The sequence below is a fragment of the Acinonyx jubatus genome, chromosome E2 (assembly GCF_027475565.1).
Source record: "Acinonyx jubatus isolate Ajub_Pintada_27869175 chromosome E2, VMU_Ajub_asm_v1.0, whole genome shotgun sequence".
Classification (NCBI taxonomy): Eukaryota; Metazoa; Chordata; class Mammalia; order Carnivora; family Felidae; genus Acinonyx; species Acinonyx jubatus.
The window spans coordinates 43347725-43365583 of NC_069396.1; the positions used below are offsets into that span (position 1 = coordinate 43347725).

The 17859-nt window shown below is 42.3% G+C and overlaps 1 protein-coding gene across 1 annotated transcript; it reads left to right on the forward strand.

Annotated features, from left to right (window-relative positions):
* The first annotated feature begins 16001 nt into the window (after positions 1-16001).
* On the forward strand, positions 16002-17061 carry PMIS2 (PMIS2 transmembrane protein). Its single transcript, XM_027044850.2, has 2 exons — positions 16002-16422; positions 16598-17061. Exons 1-2 carry the CDS (start codon positions 16126-16128, stop codon positions 16724-16726), a joined length of 426 nt encoding a protein of 141 aa, XP_026900651.1. The 5' UTR covers positions 16002-16125; the 3' UTR covers positions 16727-17061.
* Positions 17062-17859: the final 798 nt, after the last annotated feature.

The following is a 17859-nucleotide window of genomic DNA, read 5'->3' on the forward strand; positions in this document are numbered from 1 at the left end:
TAAACCCATACAGGGGTACCTGGGTGGCTCAGTGGGTTAAGTGTCTGATTTCGGCTCAGGTCATGACCTCGCAGTTCGTGGGTTCAAGCCCCACGTTGGGCTCTGCACTGACAGCTCAGAGCCTGGAACCTGCTTTGGATTCTGTGTCTCCTTCTCTCTCTGCCCCTCCCTGCTTGCACTCTCTCTCTCTCAAAAATAAATAAACCTTAAAAAAATTAAAGAAAAAAAAGAAAGAAACCCATACATCTATGGTCAGTTTTGGAATACCCAGTCCATTCAGTGAGAAAAGAAGAGTCTTTTCAATAAATGGTGCTAAGAAAACTGAATAGCCACATGTAAAGGAATGAATTCAGACACTTGCCTCACACCCTATACAAAAATTAACTTAACATGGATAAAAAATCCAAGTGTGAGAGATAAAATTATAAAACTCTTAGAAGAATGCACAGAGGTAAATCCTTCATGACTTTAGATTTGGCAATGGGTTCTTAGATATGACACAAGCACAGGGGAAAAAGAAAAAAATAGATAAATTGGACTTCAACAAAATTAAAAAATTCTGTGCATCAAAGAACACTATCAAGAAACTGAAAAAATAACACCCAGAATGGGAAAAATATTTGCAAATAATATATCTGATAAAGGACTAGTATTTAGAATATGTAAACAGATCTTACAACTCAACAACAAAAAGACAAAATCCAGCTAAAATATGGGCAAAGTACTCGAATAGACAGTCAAATCATTCATTTCTTCAAAGAAGATCTACAAGTGGCCAATAAACACATGAAAAGATGCTCATTAGCTATTAGGGAAATGCAAAGCCAAGCCACAATATTTAACAGGTGTAAATAAAATCTATAATTCTTAAAAAGGAAGAGAACGAGTGTTGGTAAAGGATGTGGAAAAACTGGAACTATTATACACTGCTGAAATAATACAGCTACTGTGAAAAAGCCTGGCACTTTCTCAAGAAGCTAAACATATAATTAGCATATGACCCACTCAAGAAACTAAACATAGAGCTAGCATATGACCTACCAATCCTACTCCTAGGATCCTATAAAACCCAAGAGAACTGAAAGCAGGTGTTCAAACAAAAACTTGTATAAGTTATATATGTCCATACATATATACATATTTGATATATATACATATATATGGTAGCAGCACTTTTCATAATAGGCAAAAAGTAGACACAGTACTAATGTCCATCAACAGATGAATCAATAAAAAAATGGCATATATCCATACAATGGAATATTATTCAGCCATAAAAGGGACTAAAGTACTGATTCATGATACAGCATGGATGATATTATACTAAGTGAGACAAACCAAACAAAAAAGTGTGATTTCATTTACAGTTTTCCCGTGTCACTCAAAAAGCAGAGTGTTCCCATGAAAAGTGTCATAAAGTGAAATGGCAAACAAAGCAAAGAAGTAATTATCATTAATTTATATGAGAAACTTTTTGAGCATTCCTATATCCAAACAAATAACCTCTCTTAGGCTTTTCTGATACCTTAGGATGCATCTTGCTAATGGATGCACAAAATAAGTCGAGATAAAAGCACAGATGCTCACAGACATAGTTCAAAGCTCTGGAGTCTTAATGTTAAGACGCTGAGTGTAGTTCCCAGGGAAGGAGCATGGTGGTTGCCTCTCTTGCTGCTGGGAGTGCCCACTGCCTCTATTAATGGCTCACTGCCAAACGATGCTGAATGCTATTTCCACTTTTTGCCTTTTTTTTTTTTGTAAAAGTGAAAGTCCTCTTAGGATTCCTTATGGCTAGTGAAAACAGGTACTAATGTAGATCTTTCGTGAAAGCAAAGTGGAGTAGTACAAGCTTTTGAAAAGTGAGGGGTACCTGTATATGAAATGTCTATAATAGGAAAAATCCACATGGACAGAAATCAGATTAGAGGTTTCCAGGGGATGGGGGAAGAGGAGAATGAGGAATGACTACTTAAATGCCCCAGGTTTCTATCTGGGGTGGTGACATTTTTCGGGAATTGGACAGTGGTGATGGTTGCACAACATTGCGAATGCACTAAAATCCAATGAACAGATGGGGGCCATTTCTGAGCAGACATTTCATAAGCCATTGTATGATTCAGCTATTCTTTTTTCTCTACCTTGAGATCTGCAGGATCAAAAATATCATCTTCTTCTTCAGTCTGGATCCTGTAATGAAGATGACCTGGAGCTGGCTGAAAACAGACTGAGCCACTGAGACTTAGGAGTCATTTGTTCTTGGAGCATAAATTGGCCTAAGATAATTGACATAGCCCCCCTCATTAACTGTGTTTCACACAGAAAGTAACTCTGTTTGCACCTCAAGTTACACAAAAATATTTCTTGATGGTGGATCCTTCAGCTTCTCCCATAACCTTTCCCATCAAAGAAACTCTAATATTTTTTATTATACCTGGGCATGGTCAGCAATCAGTGTCTGCTGACTGGATTAATAAAGTAAGGGCTGAAAACTCACACAAACATCTTCAATTGGTAGATCTTCCTATAAGATTTACTGACATAAAAAAATCTGAAGGTGGGAACTGGGTCAGAGGCACACCCCAGTTCAAAGATGATCTTAGAGATGAAGAGGGACCTCTAGTCTCTGGAGTTCTGAGAAGAGTTTCCTGGTTTGTGGGTACTTCTGTCATCAAGCTAAATGGACTGAAATTATTGCAATGTAGAGCCACAGGTTTAGGATGATGGCTGTGAGGCCCATGGCAAAGGCCAGCTGGAATATTTCTCCACCTTATGCTCCTTCCATGCCTAATGCTTTCTTGGTCTATGGAGGTAAAGAAAGATGGGTGGGAGTGCCCTCAGGAATCAGTGTGAAGATGGGGAGAAGGGAAACCAGTGCAGGGCAGAGTCCCTGGAATGAAGCAAGAGGGGCTAATCCAGGAAGAGAGGTGGAGATGGAGGGGGGCCACTGTAAAGAGAAAAGAAGGAAGGATGTGGAGAGAGGCAAGGTAGGGTTCCTCTGTGAAAGAGAGGAAGTGGAAAGAAGTTGGATAGAAAAGGATAAAGTTCCAGAGGAGGAGAGAAGAGATGGTTTAAGGCTGCCTGTGGGAGAGGGGAAGTAAGCAGGGGTGCTGATCTCCATTGAGAAGGCAAGGGAGGGGCGCCTGGGTGGCTCAGTCGGTTGGGCGTCCGACTTCAGCTCAGGTCACGATCTCACGGTCCGTGAGTTCGAGCCCCGCGTCGGGCTCTGGGCTGATGGCTCAGAGCCTGGAGCCTGCTTCCGATTCTGTGTCTCCCTCTCTCTCTGACCCTCCCCCGTTCATGCTCTGTCTCTCTCTGTCTCAAAAATAAATAAACTTAAAAAAAAAAAAAAAAGAGAAGGCAAGGGAGACACCAAGAAGGGTGGGAGGAATTGGGACCACACCCACTTTGCAGGTAAAAATGCTGTCTGTGATCCCAAAGGGCAGGCAGCAGAAAAAGGGACACCCTAAACAGAATCAAGTAGTTGTCAAAGTGGAGATCCAGGGACATCTCATCACCAGGGTTCTGTGGCATGACCTACAGGGCTTGGAGGGCAACAGATTGAGGTTGATCAGGGTGAGGGAAAGGATCTTATCACAGTGGCCAGAAGAATGGACAGCAGAGACCTAAATGAATGGGGACCAGGCTAAACCAACTCTGCAGATCAGAGGAACTCTGAAAGGTGGCACCACCCCAAGGTGGGACAGCCTGGCCCCCACATCACCCCACTGCCCCATTTCCTCACTGTCCTCTAGAATGCAATTTAAGTTGCCTGACTTCCCTCCCTTCTTGATTTATCCTTCCTGTTCCCCACAATCCTCCCTGACACCCAATGACCCTCTCCCTGTCCTCTCCAATACTGTTTCTGTCCCTAGTGAATTTTCTCTGTCCTCCTTTATTTAAAAAAATTTTTTTAAATGTTTATTAATTTTTGAAGGAGAGAGAGATACAGCGTGAGTGGGGGAGGGGCAGAGAGAGAGGGAGACACAGAATCAGAAGCAAGCTCCAGGCTCTAAGCTGTCAGCACAGAGACGGATGCCGAGTTTAAACTCACAAATGGTGAGATCATGACCTGAGCAGAAGTCAGACGCTTAACCAACTGAGCCACCCAGGTTCCCCATTCTCTGTCCTCCTTTAAATCCTCCCTGTCTTCCCTTCTCTTTGCACATGTATTTTCGATTTCATTTCTTCCAATTCTTTGATTTTTCCTCTCTACCATTTTTTGGGCTAATTAGCTTGTTTTAAACTTTTTGAGTGTTTCAAAAATTACTTCTTGGTTTTCAGCCTTTCTTTTCTTTTTTAAAGTTTGTTTGTTTGTTTGTTTGTTTGTTTATGTAAGTAATCTCTGCATTCAGCGTGGGCTCAAACTCACAACCCCCGAGATCAAGACCTGCACGCTCTTCTGACTGGGCCAGTTAGGTGCCCCTCAGGCTTTCTTTTCTAATATATGCATTCACAGCTATACGTATAACTCCAAACATGGCTTTAGCTCTACTCACAATTTTTGATTTCTAGTACATTTTGTTGAAGTATAACATACATACATACATACGTAAAAAGTACACAGATCCCAACTATATGCTACTATGCTATTCACTATTATGCTACTATTACTATTATTATTATGCTAGTATGGCTTTCACTAGTAACACACTCTTAAAACCACCACTCACAGAAATAGAAATTTCCAATATCTTAAAAGTCCTGCTCTTGTCCCATCACTATCTGCACAAATATACTTACATTTATATCACCATAGATTTGGCTATTTCAGAATTTCATACAAAAGGAATCATAAAGGATATATCTTTAAAAATTTGTTCCTCCTCTTTGCTGTACAGTATTTCCTTACATAACTATATCATAACCTATTTATTCTTTTTTTTAAGATTTTATTTTTAAGTAATCTTCATATCCAATGTGGGGCTCAAATTTACAACTCTGGGATCAAGAGTTGCATTATCTATTGACTGAGCCAGCCAGGTGCCCTTATATTCTCTTTTGTATATTAGATGTTCTAGCCTTTTGCCCACTTTGTATTTATGTCGTCTCTTTCTGGGTTATTTATATATGCATGTATTGATATAATTCACATACCATAGACTTCACCATTTTGAAGTAGATAATTCAGTGGATTCTAGCATATTCACAAGGTTAGACAACCATCATCACTAATTCCAGAACATTTTCATCATCCCAAAAAGGAAACTCACATCTATTAGTCACTCCCATGTCTACTCCCATCCCCTGGCCACCACTAATTTACTTTATGTCTCTATGGATTCATCTGTTCTGGACATTTCATGTCAACGGAATCATGCAATTTGTGGCCTTATATGTCTGACTCCTTTCACTTTGTATACTGTTTTCAATGTTCATTCATATTATAGCACAGAGAAGTACTCTATTCCTTTTTATGGCTGAGTAACATTCCATTGTATGATAATACCACACTTTGTCTATCTTCTAATGTGGTCATAGATATTTGGGTTGTTTTTACTTTTTGGCTATTATGAATAATACTGATATGACTGTTTGTTTTCATTTCTCTTGGGTATATACCTAGGACTGGAATTGCTGTTTCATATGATAACTTTATGCTTAACTTTTTTTTTTTATATGCTTAACTTTTTAAGGAACTGCCAAACTGTTTTTAGTAGAGCAGTGTACTAAGCATGTCTTTTTATTTTGATGCTTTGATATCTTGGAGCCTTGCTGAGCCAGGAAAGACTTCTCCCAGAGCTAGCTAATTCCTGGAGATAGCAAATGACTCCCCTGGGACCATGCCTTTGATATGCAAACCAACCAAGCCAGAGCCTACCCCTAACCACCTCCTTTGTGGGCTCTTACAGGGCTCTTACATGCCAGACCATTATCCCTCTACCTCATCATCCCAGCATCATGTACCAGATGACTAGAAACAGCCTTTATATTCAGAGCCCACTGAAATTATTAAAATGAGTCAATCTTTAGCCAGCTTGCCATGCTTTGCCATGCCTTTCTTGCCAAAACCACAAGAAAGGCCCTTGGGGCGCCATGGTGGCTGACTCTTGATTTCAGCTCAGGTCATGATCCCAGGGGGATCCCGTGGGATCAAGCCTTGTGTCGGGCTCCGCACTAGGCATGGAACCTGCTTAAGATTCTCTCTCTCTCTCTCTCTCTCTCTCTCTCTCTCTCTCTCTCCCTCTCCCTCTCCCTCTCCCTCTCTCTCTCTCTCCTCCTCCTCCTCCTCTCCCCCTCTCCCCCGCTCATGCACTCTTCTCTCTAAAAGAAAAAAAATCTCTTGCACATATTTTCCCCTCACTTCCTCTGACTCCTGGATGACCCTGGCACTTCCCAGTGTTGTCCTGCATGGTATGGTGTGCCCTCTCCTCTTAGGAACTATGAACAAAAATCTTTTTTTTTAATGCTTATTTATTTGTTGAGAGAGAGGGAGAGAGAGAGAGACAGAGAGCTCATGCAAAGAGCAGGGGAGGGGCGGAGAGAGGAGAGAGAATCCCAAGCAGGCTCCATGCTGTCAGACCAGATCCCGACATGGGGCTTGATCTCATAGCCGTGAGATCATGACCTGAGCCAAAATCAACAGTCAGTCACTCAACCGACTGAGCCACTCAGACTATACAGATAGCCACCAGACTATCTTTTCAATGGCAGTCATCTCCTGATCTGTTGGCCCCACCATACCTGAATAATGATAAAGTCCACATTTTAAAAGAAGCAGCTGCACCACTTCACATTAGCACCAGCAATGAATAAGGGTCCTAATTTCTCCACATCCTTACCTATGCTGTTATTTTCTTTAAAGAAAAAAATGGGTTACTATAGCCATCCTAGTGGCTGTCAACTGATACATCACTGTGGTTCTGATTTGCATTTCCCCCAATGACTGGTGATGCTGAACATCTTTTCATGTGCTTATTGGCCACTTTTACATCTTCTTTGGAGAAATGTCTGTTGAAATCCTTTGCTCCTTTAAAAAATTGGGTTATTTGTCTAATTGTTGAATATCTTTTTTTTTAAGTAAGCTTTACACCCAATGTGGAGCTTGAACTCATGACCCTGAGATCAAGAGTCACAAGCTCTACTGACTGAGCCAGCCAGGCACCCCAAATGTCTTTTTTTTAATGTTTATTTATTTTTGAGATATAGAGTGCAAGTGGGTGGAGTGAGGGCAGAGAGAGAGGGGGACAGAGGATCCGAAGCAAGCTCTGCACTGACAGCAACAAACCCGATGCAGGACTCAAACTCACCAACAGTGAGAGCATGACCTGAGCCGAAGTCAGACGTTTAACCAACTGAGCCACCAAGGTGCCCTTCTTTTTGTTTTTAAGGTATAGAAATTCTACATGTTTTCTAGGTATAAGTCAACTTATATCCATAGCACAAGTATATTTCCCTATGCTATGACTTTGCTTTTTTACTCTCTTAATGGCATTTTGGGAAGACTAGAAGTTATTCATTTTAATGTAGTCCATTTATCAATCTTTTCCTCATGTTTAGTTTTGTGTCCTATTTAGGACATCTGTGCTTTGTCTAAAACCCTGAAATTGTCTTCTACGTTATCTTCTAGAAGGTAAACTATTTTACATTCCACATTCAGATCTGGGATCATTCTGGAATTTGTTTCTGCATATAGTGTGAAGTTGGATCTAGATTAAATTATTCCCATATTTATGCAATACACCCTGCATCATTTTTTTTAATATATGAAATTTATTGTCAAATTGGTTTCCATACAACACCCAGTGCTCATCCCAAAAGGTGCCCTCCTCAATTACCCATCACCCACCCTCCCCTCCCTCCCACCCCCCATCAACCCTTAGTTTGTTCTCAGTTTTTAACAGTCTCTTATGCTTTGGCTCTCTCCCACTCTAACCTCTTTTTTTTTTTTTTCCTTCCCCTCCCCCATGGGTTTCTGTTAAGTTTCTCAGGATCCACATAAGAGTGAAACCATATGGTATCTGTCTTTCTCTGTATGGCTTATTTCACTTAGCATCACACTCTCCAGTTCCATCCACGTTGCTACAAAAGGCCATATTTCATTTTTTCTCATTGCCACGTAGTATTCCATTGTGTATATAAACCACAATTTCTTTATCCATTCATCAGTTGATGGACATTTAGGCTCTTTCCATAATTTGGCTATTGTTGAGAGTGCTGCTATAAACGTTGGGGTACAAGTGCCCCTATGCATCAGTACTCCTGTATCCCTTGGATAAATTCCTAGCAGTGCTATTGCTGGGTCATAGGGTAGGTCTATTTTTAATTTTCTGAGGAACCTCCACACTGCTTTCCAGAGTGGCTGCACCAATTTGCATTCCCACCAACAGTGCAAGAGGGTTCCCGTTTCTCCACATCCTCTCCAGCATCTATAGTCTCCTGATTTGTTCATTTTGGCCACTCTGACTGGCGTGAGGTGATATCTGAGTGTGGTTTTGATTTGTATTTCCCTGATAAGGAGCGACGCTGAACATCTTTTCATGTGCCTGTTGGCCATCCGGATGTCTTCTTTAGAGAAGTGTCTATTCATGTTTTCTGCCCATTTCTTCACTGGGTTATTTGTTTTTCGGGTGTGGAGTTTGGTGAGCTCTTTATAGATTTTGGATACTAGCCCTTTGTCCGATATGTCATTTGCAAATATCTTTTCCCATTCCATTGGTTGCCTTTTAGTTTTGTTGGTTGTTTCCTTTGCTGTGCAGAAGCTTTTTAACTTCATAAGGTCCCAGTAATTCACTTTTGCTTTTAATTCCCTTGCCTTTGGGGATGTGTCGAGTAAGAGATTGCTACGGCTGAGGTCAGAGAGGTCTTTTCCTGCTTTCTCCTCTAAGGTTTTGATGGTTTCCTGTCTCACATTCAGGTCCTTTATCCATTTTGAGTTTATTTTTGTGAATGGTGTGAGAAAGTGGTCTAGTTTCAACCTTCTGCATGTTGCTGTCCAGTTCTCCCAGCACCATTTGTTAAAGAGACTGTCTTTTTTCCATTGGATGTTCTTTCCTGCTTTGTCAAAGATGAGTTGGCCATACGTTTGTGGGTCTAGTTCTGGGGTTTCTATTCTATTCCATTGGTCTATGTGTCTGTTTTTATGCCAATATCATGCTGTCTTGATGATGACAGCTTTGTAGTAGAGGCTAAAGTCTGGGATTGTGATACCTCCTGCTTTGGTCTTCTTCTTCAAAATTACTTTGGCTATTCGGGGCCTTTTGTGGTTCCATATGAATTTTAGGATTGCTTGTTCTAGTTTCGAGAAGAATGCTGGTGCAATTTTGATTGGGATTGCATTGAATGTGTAGATAGCTTTGGGTAGTATTGACATTTTGACAATATTTATTCTTCCAATCCATGAGCAGGGAATGTCTTTCCATTTCTTTAAATCTTCTTCAATTACCTTCATAAGTTTTCTAGTTTTCAGCATACAGATCTTTTACATCTTTGGTTAGATTTATTCCTAGGTATTTTATGCTTCTTGGTGCAATTGTGAATGGGATCAGTTTCTTTATTTGTCTTTCTGTTGCTTCATTGTTAGTGTATAAGAATGCAACTGATTTCTGTACATTGATTTTTGTATCCTGCAACTTTGCTGAATTCATGTATCAGTTCTAGCAGACTTTTGGTGGAGTCTATCAGATTTTCCATGTATAATATCATGTCATCTGCAAAGAGCGAAAGCTTGACTTCATCTTTGCCAATTTTGATGCACCCTGCATCATTTATTGAAAATAACATCCTATACCTACTAAACTCCAGTGCCACTTTTACCATAAATCAAATGACCACATATATGTGGGTCTGTCTAGACTGTATTGTATTAGCCAACATGTCCAGCCTTACACCAACACCACAACATCTTAATTATTATAAAATTCTAGTAAGACTGGCCATTTGTTACTGTAAGTTTGACAACTTTGTTTTTCTTCCTCAAGATTGTCTTGGTTCTTCTTAAGCCTTTGGATTTCCACATACATTTTAGAATTAGCTTTACGGTCTCCACCAAAAAAAAAAAAAATGTTCTATAGATCAATTGGGAGAGTGGATATCTTTACAATATGGTCTCCAATCCATGAACATGGTCTAATCCTTCCTTGTATTTAGGTCTTTTTAATATATTTCACTAAGGTTGCATAGTTTTATGTGTAGAGGTCCCATGAGGGAGGAGGTCATAAGAACCTCCAATTTGCAGTCAAGTTGTGGGTGACCTGGGTACCTACTAATTGCAGTTGGCATCTGAAGAGAAGCAGCAGTCTTGAGGGACTGAGCCCTTACCCTGTAAAATCTGATGCTATGTCCGAGTATGCAGTGTGAGAATTAAATTGCAGGACATGCAGCTGGTGCCACAGAATTTCTTGCTGTGGGAAAAATCCCTACATATTTGGTGACCAGAAATATCAGAAGTGCAGTGGTCTGTAAACAATAAAGGAGACAAATAGCAGGAAATACTGTGTTTTTCCTTATACAGATGCCAATTTGCTTTTTTCACTCTCATTTTCTCATGAGTATACAGAGTTTTGCAAGAGCTACATGATGTGTGATACACAGCAACAGACTAAATGTAGAAGAATATGAGAATCCAGTATCTTCTATTCAGCCAGACAGGAAAGAGATTTGCAAAAATGTAAAACAATGCTACTCTGTTCACAAATGTTTTGAAAAATATAGTTATTTTCATGACAACAATGTTATTTGTATCAGCATGTAAAGGGTTTTTATTTTTATTTTTCAAATTAATAATTTTTTCAGTTTTAATCCCAGTACAGAAAATACCAATAGATACAACTCATATAAGCAAAAGCTTCAGGTGAATTCTCAAAAAATTTAAGAGTGAAAGGGGTCCTGAGACCAAAATATTTGAGAACTGATGTTTGAGAGTCATCATCAGTCCTTAGGTCATGCTCCCCTGCCAGTCAGTAACAGGCACCCTGTGTGCCCTCACCTGCCAGCAGTGCCACACACTGGACATCTGAGGAACTGCAGGGCATCCACTACTTGTGGTCCTACCTACTCATTAAGATGTACCTTATCTTCAGAGCATCAGTCATGCATCTCCCCCTTCTCTAAGTCCTGTAACACCACCTCTTCCCTATTGTATTCCAGGTCTAGAAGTAGGAGTGGAGTTACCTTAGGCTTTACCTTTTGCTCTTACAGGATTCCAATCCCTGTTTTAAATCCCCTTTGTTGGAATACCTATGGTGTCTATTTTTCTGACTGAACTCTGATTGATATGCCTGCTATACTGAATATCCTCTCTTTGGATGGCTCTGAGAGGGCCCTGTAGCCCTATAAGAAGCTTCCCTTCTTAAGCTAGTTTTGAGGGGTGTTTTTTCCTTGCAATGAAACCATCTGTGATTAAGGCATAGGGTCCATGTTTTACCTGCATTCAGACACATTCCATCCCTCCTTCCCAACGTGAAGAGGGTGAGGGATGGTTCCCATATGCTCTGAATCACATTATTCTCCTCCGCCTCCTCCTTCCTCTTTTCCTCCTCCTTCACCAAAACCACCACCATCATCACCATCATCATCACCATGTTATATAATACTCACTATGTGCCAGGCACAGTTCTAAGCATTTTACATACATTAGCTTACTTAATCCTCTAAATGAGGATTAATCCAACTAAATGAGGGAGAAACCATTATTATCCCTATTTTATTTTATTTTTATTTATTTTTTATTTTTGTGAGAGAGAGAGCCCGTGCACGCATGTGCCCACAAGCCAGGGAGGGGCAGAGAGAGGGAGAGAGAGAATCCGAAGCAGGCTCTGCACTGTCAGTGCAGAACCCGACGCAGGGCTTGAACCCATGAACCACAAGATCATGACCTGAGCCAAAGTCAAGAGTCTGAGGCTTAACCGACTGAGCCACCCGGGCACCCCAGGAGAGAGAGAATCTTAAGCAGGCTCCATGCCCAGCACAGAGCCTGATGCAGGGCTCAATCCCACAACTCTGGGATCATGACCTGAGCCAAAATCAAGTCAGAGTCTCAACCAAGCCATCCAGGTGCTGCATTATTAACCCTATTTTAAAGGTAAGAAAACATGCACAAAGAGATTAAGTGACTTGCGCATGGCAACACATCAAGTTAGTGGCATGTCAGGAATTCAAGCCTAGGTAGCCTGGTCCCAAGGCCCAGGCATATTGATTCAGTCCACATTTATTGGGCATTACTTTATGTCAGTTCCTGTTCTAGATATTAAGGCTATAGGGAGAACAAACAAATGTCCTCAGCTTTACTAAACCATCTCTCCCACATCTCCATCCCCTCTCTCACTGGTACATTGTCTATCTCATCTTTCCCACCAAAACCAAAACAAACAAAACCCCAAAACCCACTCCCCTAAACCGCTGAATCCCCTTTAAACTATGAATCTGGGTTTGATTGTTGGTTCATTCATAATTACAGAGACAAAAGGAGAGGCAGAACATGGGGCCATGCTACTGTCTTTTCAGAATTTCCATCCAATGGAATATTCCCAAGTCCCTCCCATCTTAAAAAAAAAAAAATCACTCTCACTCCCCTGCTCCTACCCCAGTACTGACTTTCTTGGCCCTTCATCAACAAGCTTCTTAAAGAAAATGTCTATATCATTTCCACTTCCACACCTCACAATCAATCCATGGCTCTCTGAAACTGGGCATTGGCCCTGTGGTGCCCCAGAAACTGGAACCCACATTCTTCTCAGGATTTTTTTCCTTCACCTCCAGAGTTTTGGAAAGTGATATCTACACTCTGTCTACACTCCCCTCTTCTTTTTTTAAATGTTTATTTATTTTTGAAAGAGAGAGAGAGAGAGCGCGCGCGCTGGGGAAGGGTGGAAAGAGAGGGAGATACAGAATCTGAAGCAGGCTCCAGGTTCTGAGCTGTCAGCACAGAGCCCGACACGGGGCTCAAACTCACAAACCATGAGATCATGACCTGAGCCGAAGTCCAACACTTAACTGACTGAGCCACCCAGGCTCCCTTATACTCCCCTCTTCTTGTAAACCATTTGGGTCCCTGCAATATGGCACCTGTTCCCTCTCGCCCATTGATCCTCTGAAATTGCCTTCACCAAAGGTATTAACACCTCTCTGCCCTTAAATCCAGAGGATACACCTCATATCTTGACATGCTTGTCTATGCCCTCCTTTCTGAGACCTTTCCTGGCCCTTTCCCAATTCTGGCCCAGATGCCTCCCTTCCTCTCGCACTCCCCAGAGCCATGGGGCACTCTGGAAAACTGGCACCAAGGGTACTGGAGGAGGCTTCCTGGGGACCAATACCTTTCTAGACTTGCCCCTGAAGATGAAACCAATCAGAAAGCAGGTCCTCTAGGCATACTTAGGTGAGTAGTCAGCATGTCGTTTGATGAACCAGTCAGGAGTTTAAAGTAAAGATAGAGTTAGAGCTTGACTATCTCAATCATGGAAAGGCAAGTGATACCTTCAGACTTGTAGCTGACTACAACTCAGAAGGAGGTAGGTTGTCCCTTCCTACTAAGGACTCTGACAAAATCCTTCACTTTCTGGAAATAGAAACCCAACTTCCCAAGCCAAGAAAGCTACTATGCAGAGGAAGGACAAAAAAAAAAAAAAAAGTAAAAGAGAGAATGAAAGAAGAAAACAACAGGAAACAAGAGATACACAGTAAAGAGGGATACTCATCAAATCTGCCCACTGTCTTTAGTCATCATAACCTTCTCTTTAGGAATCCCAGCTGTTGACTACACTATGAAGACTGGGCACTGTCACCACTGCCCAAGACCTAACCTCCTGAGTATACCAAGAGCATCTATTTCTCCACTCTCCACTCCTGCATCTATTTCTTCCCAGAACTGACCACTGGAGGTGGGAGATGTCCTGGCTCTGCTACCTTCATGGACATCCTCAATAGTTCTCTCAATTCATTCTACAAAGCCACACATTCCTTCTACCATCATGCTCCAATAGATTGAGAAAGCACCTTGGAAGTAAACTGTTACACAGCAAGGACAAATTCATGTCCAATGCTTTTCTTGAGTATTTATGCCATTATATGTACATAAATGCAGTTTCTATGTTCAGTCTCTTGTTGGTTAGGTGACCCTCCAGCCAAGGGACCCACCAGCTAAAGATCACTGCAGTTGAAGGACTCACCTGACAAGGGATACATGGGCTCAGGAATTCAGAACCCAGACAAGTTACCATACCAAAGCCACCTCAGACAAAATATTCACTAGGCAAGAGAACCCCACCACCAACCCAAGGTTCTCACCATCCAAGGGACCTCCTGGAAACCAATATACATTATTCATCCCACCCAACATTGAATTCTTTCCCCCCTCACCTCATTTTTTTTTTTATCTGGAATATCCACCTTACCCTTTAAAATGCTCCAAGATAATTCATTCTGTCAAGCAGAAGACTAGTTACCAATACAAGGAGAGGGTAGCAAAGATCATTACAATGCCAACCACCAGAAATAGAAGTCCAAACACGTCTTCCCACTGCATCTTGGTATCAGAGTTGCAAGGAAAATACAACACAGTAAAGTACTGGATGGGGCACTTTTACTCACATAAAGAAGAGAAAGAGCAAGATCAGCTCCAATAGTGGGTGTCTGGGCAGCAGGTGCAATTAGCCTTTATGAACTTCTCTTGTGCCACAGTGGAAGAACCCTGATCTCCGCCTTCATGGAGTCTGAAATACTAAAACCTGGGGTTGTGCCTGAGAACACAGGTACTTAAGCAGAACAAAGGAATACACAATGAGCCTGAAACAAGGAAAAATATTCCCACACAAGGTGATAAGCCTTGCATACACTGTGTGGGCTCTTTATCTCTTGGTCAGAAAGTGTTTCAGGCCCAAGACCCATTCTTATGTGGCAAGGGGACATTGGAAGACTGTGTACATGAGATCGCTTTTCCTAACACATTTCATGAAGACTTTCCTGGCCCCTGGGTTGTGTGTGTTGCTGCTGTTCTTGGTGCTTCTAGGTCTTTGCCTGTGCTTAAATACAGCTGTGTCATTGACAAACCACAAACTTAGTTACTAACTCACAGTTCTGTAGATCAGAATGGCTAGATTCTCTAGAATGCTCAGGATCTCACAAGGCTAAAATCAAAGTGTTGACCAGTCTGTGTTCCCATCTGGAGCTAGGATCATCTCCCAATCAAATATGGTCATAACAGGATTCAGATCCTTACTATTATAGAACTGAGGTCCCATTTCCTTGCTAGCTATCAGTTGGGAGCCACTTCAGATAGGGGCTGCCTGCATTCCTTGCTATGTAGTCTCCTCCACTTTCAAGCTAGCAATGGAGAATCTCCCTTGACTGCACTCCATCCCATGCCTTGAATCATTTTTGCCAGTAAGATGTTGTCCCTTTTAAGAAGTCACTGGATTAGTGTCCCATGGAGGACATTTTCCCTCTCTTAAAGTTAACTGATTGGGGAATTTAACTACAGGTACAAAATCCCTCCACAGTAGCACATAGATTAGTACTTGAATGAACAACTGGGAAAAAGTGTGTGTACACCAGGGAGCAGGAATCTTGGGGCCATCTTAGAACTCTACCTACCACAATGGTGATTTCCCATTTCCATCATTTCATCCACACTTATTAAATGACATTCAACTTTTAAGACCTTCCCCGTTTTCACCTTCTTTCTCTTTCAGTCAGTATAGACTAAAGAATTCTTTTCTAATTCAATATTTTATAATCTGTTATTGACATTATTCCTTTTCCTTCCCTTCTGTTTGTAATCTCCTCGTTTTCTTACAGGGCTTGTCTACTTCCTCTCTTCCATCTAGAGACGCAACTCTGGTACTGCCCTCCTGTAGCAGACTGGGGTCTGCAACAAGGAGGAGCCAGGATCCCATCTTACAGTTTCCAACAAATCCCTATCAGGACGGGTGGAGCCAATGTCCTGATAGAGGATGGAACCAAGCTCCAAGCTCCGAGTCCAGGAGAAGCAGAGAATTGTGGGACCACGCCCCCTTATGCAGACAGCCAATCAGGACTTGAGGCACTGGTTTCTCCATTGTGAAGAAGTGGCCTTTAACGTTTGGAGTCTTGGGATGCTGGAGTCTTGGTTTTAAACTAGGGGAGGTACAGTGGGCTTGGCTCTCTGTTTTCAAGACACTCAGGATCTGTCTTTGTCTGGGTGGAAAGATCATGCCCCCAAAACCCGCCCCACCTGCTGCAGGAGGTCCTCCTGCTTCAAAAGGCGCGGCTGCTGCAAAAGGCGCGGCTGCTGCAAAAGGCCCGCCTGCTGCAAGAGTCCCGCCGGCTGCAGGAGGCCCGCCGGCTGCAGGAGCCCCGCCGGCTGCAGGCGCCCCTGAGAAGCCGCCAGAGGAAACACAGACACCTGAAGAACTGGCATTTTATGCCCCGAATTACTTATGTTTGACCATCCTGGCCGTAATTTTGTTCCCTCCCCTGGGATTAATAGCTATATTCTTCAGTTACAAGGTAAAACAACACCTATGCGATGGCCCATCCTGCCCTCTACCTGCCCCTTACACCTGTTTCTGCCCTGGGACCTGGATAGGGGCTTTCCCTCAGTGACCATTGGTCCCCAGCCCTTCCCCAAGGGTATCACAAGGCTAGACTCAGAAGCCCATACCTAAAGCTCCCATCCCTACAGACTTCGCAGGCCAACAAGAACAGCGAATGGGAAGATGCTTACCTCAACTCAGGCCGAACTGGCTGGCTGGATGTATTTGCCATACTCATTGGTTTAGGCATCATTTATGTCTATACCCTATTTATGTGAAGGCCAGGCCAAGTAGTCCATGAGTCCACCTCAAATAGGACTTACCCACCAAGGCCCTAACCAACCAAATCAGCCACCATGCAAGAAACCAACAGCCAAGACATCTTCTAGCCAGAAAACCTATTGGCCAAGAAACTCAACATCCAAGCAACCCACTAGCCCAGGGACATCATACTACTTCATCCTTTTCGCTGCTGGAGCCATCTTCATCCACCTTGAGGGTCCTCACTTTCATGCCCTATATGTGCTTAGCTCCATGATACTTGGATGCTTTTTCAGAAAAAAAAAATATTTAAACCAATAAAAAATGAAGGGAATGTTCCAGCTTCTCATGTGTGTGCATGTGTTTATTTGTTTCTGAGTCAGTGTCTGTGTTTTGCTGGAGCTACGTGTTTCATATCCCTGCTTTTTCTAGGCAAACAGAACCCTCCTTCAACTTTTGAGATCCAAAAGTGAAATTGTTAAGGGAAGAATGGAAAGACCTCAAGAAATAAACAATAGATTTGGTGCAAGAGCTGATGAAGATCACCCCTCCCCCAGTCCTGAAAGGAATAAAGGAAGTAGAGAAAGAGAGACTACATGCAAGTATAACCCTAAGGAGGGTTGCATCTCAGGAAGGGGTGAGGTGTCAAAGACCCCAGATACTATTTGTATTACCTCTTCACAAATAAGTCCTATAGAGGCTCCAAGGTCGCAAAGAAAATATGCTGCATGGTAGGGAGGTCTAGGAAGAAATGACCTTAGACAGCCAAGTAGGGTAGCCCATGTCTCAGCTTGGTGAGAAGGAGGTCTACAGAAATGCAAAGTACCAGGGTGGGAATGACTAGCAGAGGGGAGCCAGGGATAACACAGGAGCCATCTAGAATGAAGGAAAACAGAGATCTAGGGTGACACGATGGATGACAAACATCGAGGGGTTCCCACCGATACCCTAACTTCATGAACAACCCCAAATTCAGACCAGAAACCCTAGACTTAGCAGAATTAAATTTCCACAATGAAGGAGAATGGGGATTACCAATAGAAAGGAGGTTAAGTAGCTGTGGAAAAGACTGCTAACTCTACCAAGGCTCATCTTTTCCTCCCGGGAGCACAACTCAGCCACATTTCCTAGGTTCCCCTGTGTGGCCATG

Coding starts and splice junctions, on each gene's coding strand:
- PMIS2 (XM_027044850.2), top strand. CDS start 16,126: ATGCCCCCAAAACCCGCCCCACCTGCTGCAGGAGGTCCTCCTGCTTCA. Junction 16,423..16,597: donor CTATATTCTTCAGTTACAAG/GTAAAACAACAC, acceptor CCATCCCTACAG/ACTTCGCAGGCCAACAAGAA.